The sequence below is a fragment of the Sorex fumeus genome, unplaced genomic scaffold (assembly GCF_029834395.1).
Source record: "Sorex fumeus unplaced genomic scaffold, SorFum_2.1 ptg000024l, whole genome shotgun sequence".
Lineage (NCBI taxonomy): Eukaryota > Metazoa > Chordata > Mammalia > Eulipotyphla > Soricidae > Sorex > Sorex fumeus.
Genome location: NW_026606081.1, coordinates 2,714,636 through 2,734,595, shown reverse-complemented (window position 1 = coordinate 2,734,595; position 19,960 = coordinate 2,714,636). Strand labels below are relative to the sequence as shown.

Below are 19,960 nucleotides of genomic sequence, written 5' to 3'. Positions count from 1 at the left end.
GGTAGTGATAAAGTTGAAATTGGTCGGATAAAATGAAAAACTTCAAAGGTGTTTTTTGAAAAGACTCATGTGTGTGTCAGCGTAATATGAACCAATCACAGATTTTATTCACTGAAGAATATATTTTATAAATTGTTTCATTCATATGGTTTCCTCATTCTTTTGAATGATTGCAGAGTGTTGCACTGAGTATGTGATTATAATTACCCAATCTTTTGATGATGAACATTTAGAACTTTTTCTAGCTATGGTTTTACCCACAATAATGCTTTAATGAGTATCTTGTATGTACATGTGTTAGTGTCTCTGTAGATTAAAATTGCTAGTTCAGAGCATGTGTACGTTTTTGATTTTGATTGAAATAGGCAAATTGCTCTTAGTGATGGTTGAGCCAAATATATGCCTCCGCCAGCAATGCTTGAGTGAGCAGCTTTCTGCTCAGCTGTTTTTTCTTCCAAGGATTCTTGTTAGTATACTGTACGATGTTATTTCTGGGGAAATGCTGATTAGATGGGTGATCGTTACTATTTGCAAATTTCACAAACTGAATCTTACTCAGAAGACCGCTTTCTTAACTCTGTAGTGTTTGAATTAAATGGTTGTGCTGGTAAGCATCTTGGAATGTACTTTACATTGCTTCAGAGCACAATTACACCATTGTAGAAAACCTCCAATTTTCAAATTACCCACAAACTAAAGCCTTCCGTGGAGAGTCATTTTCATAACATAATGAAGCACTACACATATTATGCAAAAGATTTGGCCATAAACATTATTTGTACATTTTATTCTTAAATTCAGATGAAAAAGGCATCATTAGATACTATTTGCAGCTTTTCAGAGAGAATATTAATTAATGTTAGATAATATTAATTAACATGAACATCAGCTTATTGGTTAATACTACTTTGGGCTAAAATATAAAAAGTTACCATATTTGTTCTTAATTTTTTTCCCATTTGATTGTGTAGATGTTGCAAATACGTGGCTGTTACATATGAGGTAAAACTTAAAACTTCTGTGATTCCTTTAAGAAAATACGATTTGTGTTAAAGACTTGAACACACTTTTTTTGTCTCCACATTTAGGTAATTATGTAGCTCTGTAGCACTGTCCTCCTGTTGTTCATCAGTTTGCTGGAGCGGGCACCAGTAACGTCTCCATTGTCAGACTTGTTACTGTTTTTGGCATATCACCGAATACATCATAGGGAGCTTGTCAGGCTCTGCTGTGCGGGCGGGGTAGTCTCGGTAGCTTGCTGGGCTCTCCGAGAGGGATGGAGGAATTGAACCCGGATTGGCCGTGTGCAACGCAAAACACCCTACCCGCTGTGCTATTGCCCAGCCCAGGTGTTATATAGATTAGGAAAATTATTAAAGATAATAAAAACCACTGTTGTTTTTATCTTTGGACTGCAGCTTGGAATGTATATGTTAATTCCTGAAGGAATGTAGTTTCAGGGTATAGTTTTTGGGTGTTGTAGTGTAGGTAATATGGTTGCAATAGTTAACTTACGATTGTGGTGTCCAAAGTGACTGTACCTTCACCATCACCAAAGTGCCCAAGACATTCTCCACTACTGTCCTCAGGGTCGCTTCTGATCTGCCCCCTCCCTCACATGTTCTCCCACTGTTTAGTAATCTCAGTTTTCTAATCCATAGGCCGAAGGTTTGTCATCATTCTCTACTATCTGTTTGTACTTCTTTGTGTCTCTGCTTGTCAACAGTGAGTGAAATCATCTGGAAATTGTCTCCTCCCATTTGACTTATTTTGCATAACGTGATATCCTCCAGTTAATTTTCAGTGCCAGAATGCATTGTCGCTCAAGTAGTTGAGTGTTATTTTATTTTTTGACTTTTATAAACGAACAACAGACATATAAGAATTCCTTTTTAGTGAAAGTTTCCTTCTTAATTTGACTTTCAAATGTGGCCTTTAACATAACACTTTGCTAACTCACTCACAAGGAAAAATATTTTCTTTATTGATTTGGAAAGCGGTCGTGTGAGACGTAAAATTTATAATAAAGGCGCTGGTTTGATCCCACAGATTTACCTACCACTAGGCTTTCATTTATTGGGTTATTCAAATAAAAAACACAGCTTTAAAAGTTAGCGCTAGGCAATTACCTTTTATGTTTTCTTTTCTAGCATGTCTATTAACATTTTAGAGAAACCAGCTGATTATAACTAGAAACTGTTGAATTTGAATTTGCTCTATTCTTTAAGGAAAACAGTTTATCATGTTATTCAGACAGTGGATGAAAAAACGAGACTTTGTTGTGGTGTCTATTACTCTGTACTCACCCCTTCCCTACAGATCATTGAAACACATGATTACTGGAACTAAAGGAATAAAACCACTTTTTCTGAACCACAGCAACCCATAGCCTTCTGATTTGTTTAGAAATTTAAAAAAAAATTCTTTTTAATTTTTATTAGTGAGACACCATGAGGTGCAGTTGTAGACTTACAAATTTTTGTGCTTGGGTTTCAATTATACAATGATCAAATTCCTCCACCAGTGCCCATTTCCTACCACCACGGGTCCCAGTATCCCTCCTATCCCACCCTGCCTGTTTTGAAATTTTAAGGGAGCATTTTGTTTATGTCTATGAGAATGTTTGTCAGCATTATGGTTAAAATTATAGCCCTGCGCTGTAGCACTGTCCTCCTGCTGTTCATCGATTTGCTCGAGAGGGCACCAGTAACAACAAATTGTGAGACGTGTTGTTACAGTTTTTGGCATATTGAATGTGACACAGGTAGCTTGCCAGGTTTTGCCGTGTGGGTGAGGTACTCTTGGGAGCTTGCCGGGCTCTCCGAGAGGGGCGGAGGAATTGAACCCGGGTCAGCCATGTCGGCTGCATGCAAGGTAAATGCCTTACCCAGATATTAATCTGATATTGTTTATATTCTTGTGATCAAGAAGAGGCCTTTGAAAGATTTCATAAAGAAGACCAGAACTGGGGAAAGCATCACCTTTTCCCCCCCTTTTTTTGCATATAATTGAGAGCTTGCTTGGAGGTTCTAGCAGGGGAGCCCAGCTACTCGTATACCCGCGACCGAAGACCGGTCTGTCTCCGTTCGGGGAAGGCCGTCCTCTTCGACTGAGTGTGCAGCTTCAGGAGGGACGCACATGGAGTGTTGAGGGAGGAAGGGGACACCTGCCTAGCCAGCCAGATTAGCCGAATCTACCCTGGCGGTCAGTGGTGTGACAGATGTTGCAGCCAGATCGCCCTCACGTCCAAATACTTGTTGCCTCGTATTAAATGGAAAGTTTGTATGTAGAAGTAGAGTGTGACTGGCGGATGAACTTTCATGCCCTGGACTGGAGAGGCAAATAGGAGAGAGGTGGTCTCGTGCCTGCCGCTTGCCTAACCATGATTACTTGTATATTGCAGGTACTTCTCCCAGCAGCTGGTCTGTTACAGTTACAGGATGTGAAGAAGACTTGCTGTGAATTTTTAGAGTCTCAGCTTCACCCTGTTAACTGCTTAGGAATCCGGGCTTTTGCTGACATGCATGCATGCACAGACCTCCTGAACAAGGCCAACACCTATGCAGGTGAGTAGACCAGACCATGGGTAAGCTTGACACCTGGCAAAGTCTCAGAGTCTGGCCGAGATTTTCTAGTGGTTTCCAGAACTTTGTGTCATGTTTCTGGATCTCGAATTTAGTAATATTGAGGGACTGGTGATGCCGCTCAGTGGTGGAGGGCATTACCTCACACATCTGAATCCTGGAGTCAAAACCCAGTGCTCCTCTCCCTCAAAAGTTTTTATTTAAAATCTCCTGATGGCACTGCGTAACTGAAACTGTAGCACTGTCACCCCGTTGTTCATCAATTTACTCTAGAGGGTACCAGTAATGTCTCCATTCGTCCCAGCCCTGAGCTTTTAGCAGCCTCTCCTTACTCGTCCTTCCCAATGCTGCCATATTGGAGGCTCTTTCAGGGTCAGAGGAACGAGACCCATTATTGTTACTGTGCATAACTGAAACACACTCATAAAATTTTGGGTAAAAAGTAATGTCTTTCAAGTTGTCCTGTTAGTAGGCCTCTGGGAAAGTGTTTGCAAATGAAATTTGGTCACTTTAATTTTGCATCCATGAAAATAATCATATTGGTTGCAGATCTTCAAAGAAATAGGTAAAAAAGCGATAGCCCAGTGGGTAGGGTGTTTGCCTTGCACGCGGACGGCCCAGCCTAGCCGGGTTTGATTCCTCCGCCCCTCTTGGAGAGCCCGGCAAGCTACCAAGAGTATCCTGCCCGCACGGCAAAGCCTGGCAAGCTCCCCGTGACGTATTCGACATGCCATACACAATAACGAGTGTCACAATGGAGAAGTTACTGGGCCTGCTCGAGCAAATCGATGAACAACGAGAGGACAGTGACAGTGACAGTGACAGCCCTTGCATTGAATGGAAATGTAGATCCCAAATGTACTTGGCTTCTATTTCACACTGATTTACAGGGCTCACTGGTGGCACTTGACCTCTGGCAGGGCCTGTGCTATTTCAGCAGCCGTCACTGTGGGGGTTGTGCATGACTCCCAGATATTCTTCTTTATTTACTTTGGTTTTGTTCATTTTGTTTGAGCACTGGTGGTTCAGGGCTTACTACTGGCTCAGTGCTCTGAGTCACTCCTGGCAGTGCCCAAGAGATCATATGCAGTGCCAAGGGTGGAACCAGGGTTAGTCTTGAGCAAGAGAGCAAGACAGATGCCTTTACCTCTGTGCTGTCTCCCCAGCCCCCAGATCTTCATCTTTCCAACTACAGAGGGTAGTTGGAACTTCTTGCCATTGTTTGGGATTGAGTTTGTGGTCAAAAATAACCTGTAATTTTTTCCATAGTTTGTAAGCATTTAAATATATATTAAGATGATGATTGGAACTTTTCTATTATTAAAAATCTTTTTTTTTCTGGTAAAGTTAGGGGGAAAATACAGTTTACCATCTGTCCTGCTTCTGAGTTCCAATAATAACAGTTGCTGCAGAACCTTCTCTGAACATTGCCCTTTAATAAGCTTTAATCCCCAACTTCCTTCAGCCTTCAAATGCCAGAGCCCCTCCTGTAAATATTGCTCTGTCGTGCTTACTCTGAAGATGAGGGACATTTTGACACATAGACCTGGGTGAGGGGTGTGTGTGTGTGTGTATGTGTGTGTGTGTGTGAGAGAGAGAGAGAGAGAGAGAGAGAGAGAGAGAGAGAGAGAGAGCACCTGTGTAAAGAATGTGTTTATCAAAGAAATAATAATACAGAAGTCAGAAAATAGTAGTGCTTCAACAAAACATACTAGGTCCAGCTAATTTGAGGTTTATGGATTTCTGTAGAGTGTCCTAATAGTCTATATCTCCTTTATAAACTTGTTTCAGTGGGAAAATATGATCCTCATTCCGGAAAGTAGATTTATATGCAAACTATTAGAACACACCCCTTCTAAAAGTTGGGGATGCCTATAATGTGTGACAATATTTATATAATCCTTTTGAATGGGATAAGGCATTAGTAGGAAAAACTAAAGACAAATTTGGAGTCAGTGATGTGTTCCAGTGCACATTAAGCTAAACAGAAATTATTCTTTCTAATACCATAATGTTGATTAACTGTTAGATACAGTATTGCATGTGACTTCTATTAGGCAAACCATGAATGTGTGTATAGTGTGTATGTGTGTATATGTGTTTGTATGTATGTGTATTTTGGTTGGGGGGAGGAGGGATGGAGGGTTGGAATGACTCCTTCCCAGCAGTGGGCTGGGGGGAGAGGGGGCGCCCTGGGACCCGCTCTGGTGATTCTTGAACTTGGACCAGCTGCATGCAAAGCAAGTACATTAACCCTTTGGTTATGTCTCTGGCCCATATTTTATATTTTTGGGTAGTTTTGTTCCCTGCAATCACTGTTTAATACCATCTACATATGCTTGGTAATATTACTGACTCTAAGGAGAAAGGGAGAGAGTGGCTGAGGAGAAAATGAATAAAGAAGCATTTTCCTTGCATAGTTCACTTGATACTAGAACTCTTAGCTCTACTTATATTCAAAGCTACTCATGCACTGTGTGCTCCCAAGTGATAACTTGATTTTGTTCTTCACCGTTTCTAAATCTGAAATTTATTATAATATCCTTTAGAATATAAACAGTTTTCCATCACAACGAAAACATCTCTTCATCATAGTTTTTTAAGTCCTCCTTCATCCATAGAATTTTCAGTGAAAAAGCGTATCAATTTCAGAAAAATTTTAAGGAAAAAAAATTGATTCTTCATTTTGAATGTATTTCTTATTTTTAATGTAGTAAGGTGATTTACGAGTTTCTGTATTATTATTTTGTACTTGAAGTCCTCCTTCATCAGCCTGCCTGTCACCCTCCACCACTGTCTCCAGATCCCGTTCCATCCCGGCTTGGCTGCCCTTAAAGTCTGCTAATTTAAGGCCTTGTCTGATCTCTTGCTTTGTTTCTTTCTGTTCAAAGTAAGAGCAGGATCGTTTGATAATTATCTTTTTCTTTTTTTTTCTTTTCTTTTTGGGTCACACCCAGCCGATGCTCAGGGGTTACTCCTGGCCCTGCACTCAGGAATTGCTCCTGGCGGTACTTGGGGGACCATATGGGATGCTGGGAATCAAACCCGGGTCGGCCACGTGCAAGGCAAACGCCCTGCTCGCTGAGCTATTGCTCCAGCCCCTAATTCTTCACTTTCAATGCATCGTCTTCTGTGTCTTCTAAATGAAAGTCTGCAGGGTAGGACATGGGAGGGACAAACATGGCCTAACTTCCAGTTAATGTCTCAAGAAACCAGAGCACTCTGGGTCCTTTGATGCTGGACACTAGCTCTGCTTCACTGCCTCTCTTGTAGACAGGAAGTGAGCTTTCTCTCTTCATTCCAACTCAATTAAATCCTGCATGTGTGATGAGAGAATTCCACGCACATCTCTTTCCTGAACACTTAGCACCACCTTTTGGCTCAAAAGTGACAGCCAGCTGAGTGTGGAGAGGATGAGGTTGAGGCGACGGATGAGGAGAGGTCTACCCTCACCCTGTGTTTTGTCGTGGCTTCAGCAGCTCGGTACTGGCCATCACAGCCTGTCCTGCAGTGTACATCCTAAGCATCTTCCAGGCTGTGACAGTGAGGCGACCTGAGAAATGACGCCAGTGTCAAAAAAGGTGTTTTGGGTGACGGTCAGCCTTTATTATTTGTCAGCTCTAGAATCATTCTTTCCCTGGCTCAAAAACTGTATGAAATCATTTTTGGCTTCACACCTAAAAATGGAAAATTTCACACCTGACTCCAAGCACACTGGCACGTTTGGACAAGGCCAGCTTGTGGACTCTGACTGTTTCGAATATTGTTTCTATTCTAAACCTTACTGGAATCATTGAAACCTTTATTTTTTCGGCTCTTTTTTGCCAGACCCAAATTACAGAAGAGTTAAAAAGTTGTAGGAGCCAGAGAAATGACACAGGGGTTGTCAGCCCCCACCTCACGCTGCAGCTCTGTGCCTGGCACCACATATGGTTCCCCGACTACCTCCAGGAATAAGCCGTGAGCACCACTGGGTGCAGTTCCTTTTCTCCTCAGTCTGAATATAGCAGTTTATTTATTGAGTTTGAGAGGCTGAGGGTATTTCACATTTTTTTATCTTTTTATTAACCACCACGAAATTGCAAAGTTGTTTATGATTGGGTTTCAGGCATGCATTGTCTCAACACCAATCCCCTCACCAGTGCCCACTTCCCTTCACCAATCTCCCCCATCACCCACCCCCTCTGCCTCCCACCTACCAGTCTGCTTCTACAGGGGAACTTTTAAAAACACGAGATTTACTATACTGTTGCTGATCAGGTCTCGTACAACACTTCACCGCTTTTCAGCACTGCCTCCTCTCCTCTATGCTCTTCCCTCCACAGTAGTCCTGTCCCCCTCTGGCCTCTCTCCCCGCGCCCCCCCCCCCCCCCCCAGGTGGCATGTTTTCTGCTCACCACCAGTTCTCTTGTCCTCTGTTTTCGTTGTCTTTGGGCATTATTCTCCCATTATCTTTTCGTGTACTCCCTCGTGTGAGAGAGATCATTCTGTGTCTGTCTCTCTCCCTCTGACTAACTTCACTCGCCCTGTTATTTTTCAGGTCCCTCCATGTAGCTGCAAACTTCTTTATCTTTTATATCTTTCCTTATGGCCAAGTAATATTCCATTGTGTATATGTACCACCGTTTCTTTATCCTGTCATCTATGCTTCACCACTTCGGTTGTTTCCACATTTTGGCTGTTGTGGAAAGTGCAGCAAGGACCAGAAAGGTTCAAAGGTCTTTTCTTCATTTCGTTCTTGGACAACTAAGGGTGTATTCTCAGGAGTGGCATTGCTAGGTTGCATGGAAGTGCAATTTCTAGTTTTTTGAGGAATGTCCATATTGTTTTCCAGAAAGGCTGGACCCAGCGCTCCCACCTACAGTGAATGAAGGTCCCTTTCTACATCCACACCAGAACTCTTTGTTCTTTTTGATGTGTGCCAGTCTCTGTGGTGTGAGATGATACCTTATTGTTGTTTTAATTTGCATCTTTGTGGTGATTAGTGATGCGGAACGTTTCTTCCTGTTTCTTTGGGCCATTTGTGTTTCTTCTTTGAGCAAGTGTCTGTTCATCTCCCCCCCCCCCCCTTTTTATTTTTTTGCTTTTTGGGTCACACCTGGTGATGCTCAGGGGTTACTCCTGGTTCTGCACTCAGGAATTACTCCTGGCGGTGCTCAGAGGACCCTATGGGATGCTGGGAATTGAACCCGGGTTGGCCGCGTGCAAGGCAAATGCCCTACCCGCTGTGCTATCGCTCCAGCCCCCCTCCCCCCCATTTTTTAAAATGGTATTGGATGCTTTTTTTGTTGTAAAGTTCTACCAGTGCCCCGTATATTTTGGATGTTAACCGCTTATTAAATAAGTGTTAGGTAAATAGTTTCTCCCATTCCATGGGCTGTCTTTGTATTTTGGTTGTTTCCTTTGACGTACAGAGCTTCTTAATTTAATGTAGTTCCATTTGTTTATCGTTGCTGTCACTTGCTTGGTTACAGTTGTTCATCCTTGAAGATGCCTTTAGCTTCAATGCCATGGAGAGTTCTGCCTACATTTTCCTCTAAATACCTTATGGTTTCGGTCCTTATATCAAGGTCTTTAATCCATTTTGATATGACTTTTATGCATGGTTTTAAAAAGAGGTCTGAGTTAGGTTTTTTGCATGTAACTAACCAGTTTTCCCAGCACCACTTGTTGAAGAGACTTCCCTTGCTCTTGCGGATGATACACTATATTTACAAAATCTTAGAGATTCCTAGAAACAATAGATTTGTATAGTAAGGTGGCAGGCTTCAAAATACAATATGCAAAAGTCCATGGCTTTCCACTATGCAGATAATGAAGGAGAAGAGAGAGATATTAAAAACAATCTTGTTCACAATTGTACCTCAGAAAATTAAGTATCTTAGAATCAGCTTAACTAAAGAGGTAAAGGATCTATACAAAGAAAACTACAAAACACTACTTCAAGAAATAAAAATGGTCACAAGGAAATGGAAACACGTCACCTGCTCAAGGATTGGGAGGATTAATATCATCAAATTAGCAATGCTTCCCAAAGCATTGTGCAAATTCAGCGATTAGCCTCAAATAGCTAAAGCGATCCTTGGAGAAAAAAAGATAGGTAGCATTACCTTCCCCAACTTCAAACTGTAGTAGTTAAAAGAGCATAAGGGCGGACCCTCAGATCAATGGAATAGAGTTGCTTATCCCCAGACAGACCCTCAGGTATACCATATTAATCTTCGGAAAGGAGCAAAGAACACAGAGTAGAGCAAGGAAATCCTCTTCAGCAAGCAGTGCTGGGAAAACTAGTCAGCTACATGCAAAAACACTGAACTCGGAATTTTTTCTTTCTTTTATTTCTTTCCTGGAGGTTAGGGTAGGGGTTTAAGCCACACTCAGCAGTGCTCCAGGCTTACTCCTGGCTCGGCTCAGGGATGGTTCTTGGTGGGCTCAGGGGAGCCATACCAGGTACAGGGGTTGAATCTGGTTGGATTGCAAGGCCAGCATCCTACCTGCTACACTACTCTCTGCCAACCCCGTGCCCCCCTGTGTATAAGTTTATATCGATGTTAATAGTTTATCAAAAGACTGTGTTTTAAAACTTGCATTTTAATTTTTGTTTTTGGTTTTGGAATCGCATGTGGTGATGCTCAGGCATTACCCCAGGCTCTGCGCTCAGAAATAACTCCTGGCAGTGCTCAGGCGACCATATGGGACGTTGGAATTGAATCCAGGTCAGCCACATGCAGGGAAAGTACCCTACCTGCTATACTACCTCTCCGGCCCCAGAGTTTACTTTGACTTGAAATATAAACTTCATTTAATAATCTCCTTGTTGATATACAGTAGTAGCTCATAGTTGAGTTTCAGAATGTTAAACAGATTTCAAGGGAACAGTAGTCTGAGAATTTTGTCATTCCCGACCTCTCCCCACTCAACAGTTGTGCGGCTCCTTCCTGCCACTGGTTCCTGGCCTTCGGGGAATTGGCAATGCAGCTTTCATCCCAGTCTCCACGCCACCTTCCCCAGAGTCCCAGCCTGAGATTCCAGCTGCTTCCGGCAGGCCCTGCTCTGCCCTTCACCTGCCCAGACGTCTCATAGCCTCTTTGCTTTAGCCTTACCCTCACTTACAAAGTGACCATACACTTCCGGAAGCCAGCCCTCCTGTGGGTCTCCTCTCCCCTCACTGGGAAGGGGGTCGAGGGACGCCCCCTTTGGGCCACTGGGCTGTTCTCTGTCTCCTCAGCCCTGCAGTGGCTGCCTGGTCCGCAGCAGCCCCTGCCCCTTTCTCTCTCGAGGGCATTCTTCTACTGTGGGTGCCTCAGTTGTCCTCTGTTTCCTTTGTTTGGGGGCCACTCCTGGCTGTGCTCAGGGGTTCCTCCTGGCGGGGCCTAGGGACCCATTCTAGGGTGCTGGGGATCTAACCGGGGTCAGCCACGTGCAGGGCACGCACACTGCTCTCTGACCTCTCTCTGTGACCCTCTGTGTCCTTTCTTCTTCCCGCCACCAGCGGCCTCAGAGCATAACTCAAAGGACAACTGTGTTTTACTTTTAAGTTTTTTTAATTAAAAAAAAAGTTATTAAATGGGCTTCACCCAGCAGTCCTCAGGCAGGGCCTGCCGACTTGGTGCTCAGGGGTCCATGGGGTTCCCTGGGCCTCCAGCACGCAAAGCATTCCCCTCGCCCTCTGAGTCACGGCAAGCATCTTTTTGCCATCAGCCATCAGCCCGTTTGTCACCTGTGACCACAACTAGCCTGCAGGTCTCAGCCTTCTTACTGATCCAGTGCTGGAGTTTATGCGGACACAGCTCCAGAGCCACCTGGACTGCAGAACCTGTGAGACCCTTCCGGGGTTCCTGGAGGCAAGGGCTTCGGATGCTGAGTCCAGACAAAGGCAGTGGATTGATGCCAGGGGGCCAAGCCGGCTCCCCAGAGAATAGTAGAAATTAATAATTTACCATTGCCTGGGCCAGGGGATGTGGGCTGCCTTTGAAAACCTCAAAGGAGTATAAGCTTTGTTTCTGTATAGAGAACTTAGAGACTCTGAATGTGTGTGTGCCCCTGAAGCTGCGTGTTGCCACAAAACCATTAATCTTTTCTCCCCACCCCCCGCCCTGTTTAACATACGCCTGCTTTTTGCCTCTGTATAATCATTGCCTGCCCTGAGTAAACTTGTCAGTTGCCCATCAGTCATTGGGTCATGTCTGCTGTGCCATCAGTCTGTAGTTTTCGACCACTTCTGTGAACTGTCGGTTTTAAACCATGTTGAAATCGACCTGCTGCTCCCAGGTCACCGGGTGACAATCCTGTTCCTGCCTTCGCATGTGCTGTTCTTGGTGAAATGTGCTCTCTGCTCCCCGTTCTCTCGCCGTCTGTTGGCTGTGCGGCTTAAACCCAGTGGTCAGTCATTTGAAATCGTGTCTGTTTATGTACCTGACATTACTCAGACTGCCCTGAAGGATAACACTCAGTACACTTGAATCCACCCTTCTTAGAGGCCAGTATTTAATGCACACCCAAATTTAGTGTATGTACATTATGCCTTATTCTCTTGGAAGGCAGAGTAACAGTTTCTTCTGCAATCTGAATTCTTCAGCCATTTTCCCCTTCTTCTGTAACACAAGCTAGGTCATGGCCTGGGATGAACCTCTGTCAAAGCAAGCCTATGGTTTTGAAAGCTGCCCCCTGGAAAAGACCTTATGATAAGAGGGTGTCTCTAATAATGTCACCACGAGTCTTGAGTGAATGCTAGGCATAGGAAAGAAGAGGTGCTGATTATTCGAGGGACTCAGCATCATTAATTTACTGATTTACAGAAAAGTCTTCCTTTGGAGAACTATGAGTGTATTTTGTGTAGCACTTCTAGATTGAATTCATGCTGACTTAGATGATACTTAAAAAAAGGATCAATCATTTTTGTATTTTCATACCGAGAGTTCTCCATCGTGCCTTAGTAAAACTCTGCAGTTTCTGTGTTCCGCTCCACTACAGTTTCTGCAGCTGAGATGAGCTGACTCTTCAGCTTTCACCAAATTGACTGTTAATGGGACTGCTGGAGATCTAGATGCATGAGTTTCTCTCCTAGAGCTAATAATATTGAGAAGCTAAGAATCACACAAAGTAGCACTTGTGGGGAACTTTTTCCAGTTCAGAACACTTTCTACTCAAGAAAATTTTGTTTCTGGGTCAGAGCCAGTGGTGCTTGGGGCGCTCTTCTGGCCCACGTGGTACCTTAACTGCTATGCTATCTCTCCAGACCCTGCTAGGCAGGCTTTCTTTGTACAGTCTCGGGTACGTCGAATAGGTAAACAAATCAAAGGTTTCTTTAAACAAGGATTTTTTTTTTCTATTTGTTTTGGGGCTACAACCAGCAGTGCTCAAGCCTTACTCCCGCTCTGGCTCAGGGATCACTCCTGTAGGGCTCATAGGAGGGAAACGAATGGGAATCTTAGCTGTTCTAGGAGATGTAGAGAATCCACATAAATATAAATATATGTATGTATGCATATATGTGATGGCATATGTGTGTTTTGTATGTCTAACATATGCATTTCATCTTGAGTGCATATTTGTGGCACATACTCTGGGACTAGAGCCCTATTGCAGTTTGGGGACTTGTTTAGAGAGAAGGACTTGGTTGTTATAGGACAATTTAGCAAGACCATTTGGCTCAGTGGTAGACATTGGCTACTAAAGACAGACTACTATGTCAGAGTGAAAGTTGGAACATATTAACAGAACAATCTATTAAGATGTGAGTGAGCGTTGGAAACAGTAGTTAAGACTGGTAGTAGAGTGAGCTCTGATAAGAAAAGATAGAGGCATCTCAGCAAGATTGTGAATTTGAGGATTCACCCTGGAGATGTATAGAGGAAGCACGAAACTCTGAGGTGACCTGCTCTACATTACATTTTAGGCAAATGCTCTGTAGGAACGCTTGTGTATGTGAGTATTTACGGCTAGTGTGCAGTAGCTTCTAATCTTTACTCAGCATACCTTCTCACCGTACAGTATGCTGAGAAAAAAAATCAGTGGTTGGAGGGATAATACAGGGAATAAGGCATTTCTTTTACATGCGACTGATGTCAGTTTGATCCACAGCACCAAATATGGTCCCCCAAACCCCTCCATACGTAACCTCTGAGCAGTTAATAGTATAGCCCAAAAGATAATTTAAAGAGTTTCAGAAAATTCAGTGTGAAGAATTTCTTAGATTTGTGACTAATATTAGACGTATGCTGTCCAAACCAATCTGAAGATGTTAGGGTAGTCAATATGGAATAGTTTCTAAAAAATAATTAGGGTTGTGTGTGTGGCTCAGACTATCTCTACAAAACTGAGTGTATTTTTAGATTCTGTGTTTCGAGAGAGACTGGTAAACTGCAGTCCTGAATTAAGAGCCAGGATAATGATGAAGACACCAAACTGTTCTAGAATGTGTGGTCAAAACACTGGGTCATTAATGGACCATGGCAGGAAAATGTGGAGGCCATCAAAGCATAATGCTTTGTAAAAGTTTGAAGGAGTTTCATGAAACAGATTTATCTTTCTCTGTAGTCGGCAGAAGTAGCTGCAGTGTTACATAAATTAAGAAGGATTTTAATGTGACCTTAGGAAGAAATTCCAATTAGAGTAAGTGTTAAAGAGAGCCAAAGCTGCATGCTGCCTCCTGATATACAGACACTAGCCAGAGAACTAGTGAGTATGCACATTTTGGACAGTCTCTGAAAGATGAAGGTAGTATTAGATGACCGTTAAAATCCTTCGTACTGGGGTTTGAAGTGTAGCGTTTCTCATGTGTAAGATGCATGTGTTCTGGGACATTATATTATATAGCAGGATGCGTAGATTTAGCCTCCTGAACTGTTTAGTTAACAGTGGTCAAGGAGGTGCATTTCATGTTATGTGATTATACCAGAATATAAATAACGGAAGGAGCCAAGAGCCAGCTGTGACTAGACGTCCGTTTAATCCTGGAGTCTGTGTGATGGAAGAAGCCTGGTGTCAAAAAGGAGCACAGGAAGGAGGGGAACAGGGGTCGGAGGATGACCGGGCACTGTGAGAAGGGAGTTCTCCCTGTTGATCACACTGGGGAGAACTAGCAGTCAGGTAGTCCACATGATTAGCAATAGCCAGAGGCAGCTTCCTCACAGGAAAAGCATGGTCTGTTTTGAAGGGATAATCAGGAGACACAGACTTTTTTTTGGTTAACCTTCAAATCAAGGAATGAAACAAAGCCATCAGTAGAAAATTTAAGAAACTCTCTCTCTCTCTCTCTCTCTCTCTCTCTCTCTCTCTCTCACACACACACACACACACACACACACACACACACTTCTGTTATTTGGTGTGAATCCTTTCAGGTCTAAAAAGATTCCGTACTCATTTAACACACACACACACACACACACACACACACACACACACACACACGAAGAACAGACTGAGGTCAGTGACCCAAAGAGGTGATACTTTGAGGATTTTTGAGGACTGCTTGTTACCACTATCGTTTCTGCTGCCTTCCACGTGAGTTCCTCAGGTTGATGTGAAAGCAAGGACACTTAATAGTAACTTGAAACAGGAAAATATGTGACATACTGGTAAAGATAAGGAGGGAATCGGGCATACTCAAATGCTAATATGGTGATACATTAACTCTCGTAAAAGATGAAAGGGTAAAAATGCTACAAATGACTAGTTACAATAATTTGTCAGTCTATAATGGAAAATGCAGCAAATGGTGCAGCTGGAGAGAGAGGAGTGTGTCGGGTACTTGCCTTGAATATGGCCGATCCTGGTTTGAGCCATCTGTTTCCCCAGCACCGCAGGAGCGAGTGACCCCTGAGGGGAAAGCCAGGAATAACCCCTGAGCATTTCTGGGGTATCCTCCAAACACTTCTCTTATCCTCTCTCCCCCCTCCGCCAAAAAACACACAACAGTAAACGGTAACATCAAAGACAGAAGTTTGTGGGGGAGTTATTTTTTGTATAAAATCAGAATAATTATCAGCATAGGGTATTGTCTCTAAAGTTTTTAAAACCCTTTATTTATAAGATTGTGATATAAGCCTCATTATATGGATTTTCTGACTGTATGGACCTGTATTGAAATTCTGATCTATTTCAATGATTTTTTTCTCTTCGTTTCTTAAGTTTTTTTCTTTGTATTTGTTTTGTTGTAATACCTTGCTTTGCATTTCAAAAGATTGACAGCTGAACTTTCATAAGTTCTGTCATTTTATAATTATCCTCAAGCGGTTTTAATTTTTGAATCAATGATGAATGAGACTTTTGTAAAGCGAAAAAGTTGATGTGTGCAGTACATGTAATGCAGGTTTTGTTTTTCAGGTGTTTCTGAGAGAAGCCAACTAACCTTTTTATGTGTAGAGGCATAATTTGAATTAAGTCTTTTGTTTTACCTTAGAAAAACCTTTTAAAGAAAATTTCTATTAGCAATGGTTAGTCTCTTGAAAAAACTTTAAGATCATCACTATGCTAAAGTCCTCACTCTAACCCATTTTGGAGTAGGTTTAAGTATTTTAAAAATGACTAATTTTACTAGTTACTGGGAGGAGGTGTTTGAAATAATTTAATTTGATCTCCAAATAAACTGCTTAAATAGAATTCAGATAAATCTATCTGGATCATAAGCACTGTAGCACCGTCCTCCAGTTGTCATTGATTTGCTCAAGTGGGCACCCTTGGCCATATATTCAGAGTGACCAGCATTTACGATTTGTTTGTTTGGCTTGATATTCCCTTCTTTTTCTTCTCTTCTCCTCCTCTTTCCCTCCCCCTCCCACTTCTCCTTCCTTTTCTTCTTTCCCTCCCTCAATTCCTTCTCCCCTTTCTTCTTCTTTTGTTTACTGGAGTAACCATGTCCAGCATGCAAACACACACACACACACACACACACACACACACACACACACACCACACACATATACTCTTCTGTTATTTGGTGTGAATCCTTTCAGGTCTAAAAGGATTCTCTACTCATTTAACACACGCACACACAAACACACACATTCCTACATATGTATATATTACATTAAGTTCACCAGTAAAAATCCATTCATATTCTCTACTACTTAGTTGACCCTGAGTCTAGGTTTCAGAAGGCAAATTTCCCTACCTGATCTCCCTGATCTTCTAGAACTCTTTAATGTTGTATGTAATACATTGTGTAAACCATGTACTTTTCCTGATTTGTATGATGAAAAGAATATACAAATTTGGGCTGAAATGACAGTACATTGGGTAGGGCCTTGCCTTGTACATGGCCAACACGGGTTTGATCCCCAACACCTCTTACGATTGCCCGAGTCCCTCCAAGAGTAAGCTTTAAGCACTGCCAGGTATGGTCCTTCTCCGTCTCCCATCTCCCTCAAAAAAAGTATACAAATTAGAATGCTTGTAGAATTGTCATCACAGAAATGATTCAGCAGTGTATAGTAAGGCAGCTTCCTCTCTCCCTGTAATAGCTACAGAGCACTCTGGTACAGATTAATACTTTCGGTGAGTAGTTTGAGTCTGACTTTCTTGTTTCTTGCCTGAAAGGTATAGATGATTATAATGTTCTTAGCTTAAGAAAACTCTTGTTTTTAAAATTCAGTTTAAAACTATGATAATGGAATATTAATGGTTTTTTTTTTTTTTTTACTTTCAAATAGAGCAACATTTTGCAGATGTAGTGCTTAGTGAAGAATTTCTCAATCTTGGCATTGAACAAGTGTGTAGCTTAATCTCAAGTGACAAACTTACCATTTCTTCAGAAGAGAAGGTAAAGTATATATATATATAATTTTTTAAGTGTACGGAGATATACTTTTTTTCCTTTCTCTATTTTTCTTTGTCTTAAAATTGTGTGTGTGTGTGTGTGTGTGTGGTAACAACTGGTGTTCTTTGATCTAGAGTTCAGAAATTCAGCTCATTGACTTTTTGTGTTCCAAAATGTTTTTATTTCTCCTTCAACCTTGATTTTGTAATCGTGTGTGTGTGTTGGTGGGAGGAAGCAGCTGGTGGTCTTTGATCTAGAATTCGAAAATTCAGTTCATTGAATTCTTGAGTTTTGGAATGTTTTTATTGTTCCTTTAATAATGAGTGATAACCCAAAGGATTCTTTGTTTGGAATCTCTTTTCATAATACTTTGTATGTTAGACAGTGTTTTGAATCTGACCTCCATCGCGGGAACTTGTATTCTTTGAGGGCATTGGCAAAACTGTGTTTCTTCTCTCAATTAGATGCCTAGAACTGTAACCTTAATAGAATTAGTTTCTAAACCAAATAAATTTTGCTATCAATGGTGCTGCAGGTTCCCCAGCGAGTTAAAGTTTAGCTTTTTCAGACTCCACATCCGGGATAGCCCTTTTCTCTAAAGATAACCCCTGTTGCTCTCACCCTGCCACAGCCAGCATTTGATTTTCTCCATTCCACTATTCTTTGTAGCAGTTTTATCCGCTTGCAGTCCCAGTCTCTCTATTTTGAGGTTCTTCTTCTTATTTTTTTTTCAGTCTTTGTCAGCTCCTTTCCTCCAGGTGGAGAGAGAAGCTTCTTTTAATGGGCTTTTTCCCGTCGAGTGCTAGGTTTTCACAGCCCAGTGGAAGCAGGGCTCTGGAAAAAAAAGATGATCAACAAGCTATATTGAAGAAGTATGGAACTCGATTCCTTCCTTTGTGTGTTTGCACTAAAAGTTGTATGATCATTACTTCTTTTCTCTGGCAGTATTCATTCATTTACTTAAGGTAGTAAAGATATACATTTACTTTAATAAAGAAAAAGTGTGAAGTTTTTGTGAAATGTGTAACCTTGGCACTCTTAAAATCTAGAAGAGAGGAAGACATTACTATTTACATAGGCTGGCAAGCTACCGAGAGTATTCAGTATGCCAGACACAGTAACAAGAAGTCTCACAGTGGAGATGTGACTGAGCAAATCGATGAACAACGGGAGGACAGTGACAGATGTTTATTAAGCATCTGCTGGGTACCAGATACTACTATGGAATCCTGTATACAGGAAGATTAACAGTGTAGAATGCTTTACTCATGGACAGAAAGATAGTGACGGAGGTAAATAAATTATTAAGAATGCTGTGGACTGGAGCGATAGCACAGTGGTAGGGCATTGGCCTTGCATGCAGCCGGCCCGGCTGAGCCGGGTTTGATTCCTCTGCCCCTCTCGGAGAGCCAGGCAAGCTACCGAGAATATCTCGCCCACACGGCAAAGCCTGGCAAGCTACCTGTGACGTATTCAATATGCCAAACACAGTAATAGCAAGTCTCACGGTGGAGATGTTACTGGCCCCACTCTAGCAAATCAATGAACAATGGGAGGACAGCTGTGGAAGAGACTGGAGCAATAGTACAGTGGGTAGGGTATTTGCCTTGCACGAGGCCTACCCAGGTTTGATTCCCAGCATCCCATTTGGCCCCCTGAGCACCTCCAGGAGTAGTTCGTCAGTGCAAAGTCAGTAGTAGTAACCCCTGTGCATCGCCAGGTGTGACCCAAAAAGCAAAAAAAAAAAAAATAAGCTGTGGAGGGTACTGAAAGAGCATTTAATCATTCCTAGGATGAAGATGGGAATGGACTCCGTATGTATAGTTTTGAAAGTGAATTTGCCAGAGAAATGGATAGGAATGGCAGGGTTTTTCAGGTAGAGGAAGAAGAATATGTAAATTTAGAAACATGAAAGAATAATTGCTTTGAAATGTTTGGAACCACAGTAGAAGATAAGATTGAAAGATGAAATCATGAAATGCCTTAGTAATACTAAAGAAAATTGCTTTTATTCTTGTGATGAAGAGGGTCTAAAGGGTTTTCGGCAGTAGAATGCCACCATAATATCTGTATTGTATGATTTTTTTTTGAGATTTATACCAGTACATAATGGTATATGAAATGATAAGTATTTTATTATGCGTGCAGTTCTTCAGGAAGAAAATCTTGCAGACTATATGCTGGCTTACAGCTCACATGACTTGTCTGGGAAGAACTGGATTGCTTCTACTGGAGCAGGTGTCTGGGACGAGTTCCTGCTTGACTGGGGACCTGGTTGTGTCGGGAATATCCAAGATAGTTCCTGTATCACTGCTTCTGGGTCAGGGACTTTACGAAGTTATATCTCAGTAATGCTGAGGAAGAAGTCATTCCTGGATAACAAATTTGAAAAAGAAAAAGATTTAGTGAAGGCTTTTTACAGTACCTCCCACGTCCATAGTTTTTTTTTTTTTCTTTTCTTTTTGGGTCACGCCCAGTGATGCTCAGAGATTACTCCTGGCTTTGCACTCAGAAATTACTCCTGGTGGTGCTTGGGGACCATATGGGATGCTGGGATCGAACCCAGGTCAGCCTCGTGCAAGGCAAATACCCTACCTGCTGTACCCTCTCCGGC

The 19,960-nt window shown here is 42.2% G+C and overlaps 1 protein-coding gene across 2 annotated transcripts in view; it reads left to right on the top strand.

Annotated features, from left to right (window-relative positions):
• Positions 1-19,960, top strand: part of KLHL2 (kelch like family member 2) — a 95,604-nt gene that overhangs the window by 55,322 nt on the left and 20,322 nt on the right. For both annotated transcript variants that reach the window (XM_056114093.1, XM_056114094.1), the window contains 2 exons: positions 3,404-3,566; positions 17,240-17,349. In XM_056114093.1, coding sequence (XP_055970068.1) covers positions 3,404-3,566; positions 17,240-17,349 — 273 coding nt within the window. The remainder of the gene's footprint in view (positions 1-3,403; positions 3,567-17,239; positions 17,350-19,960) is intronic.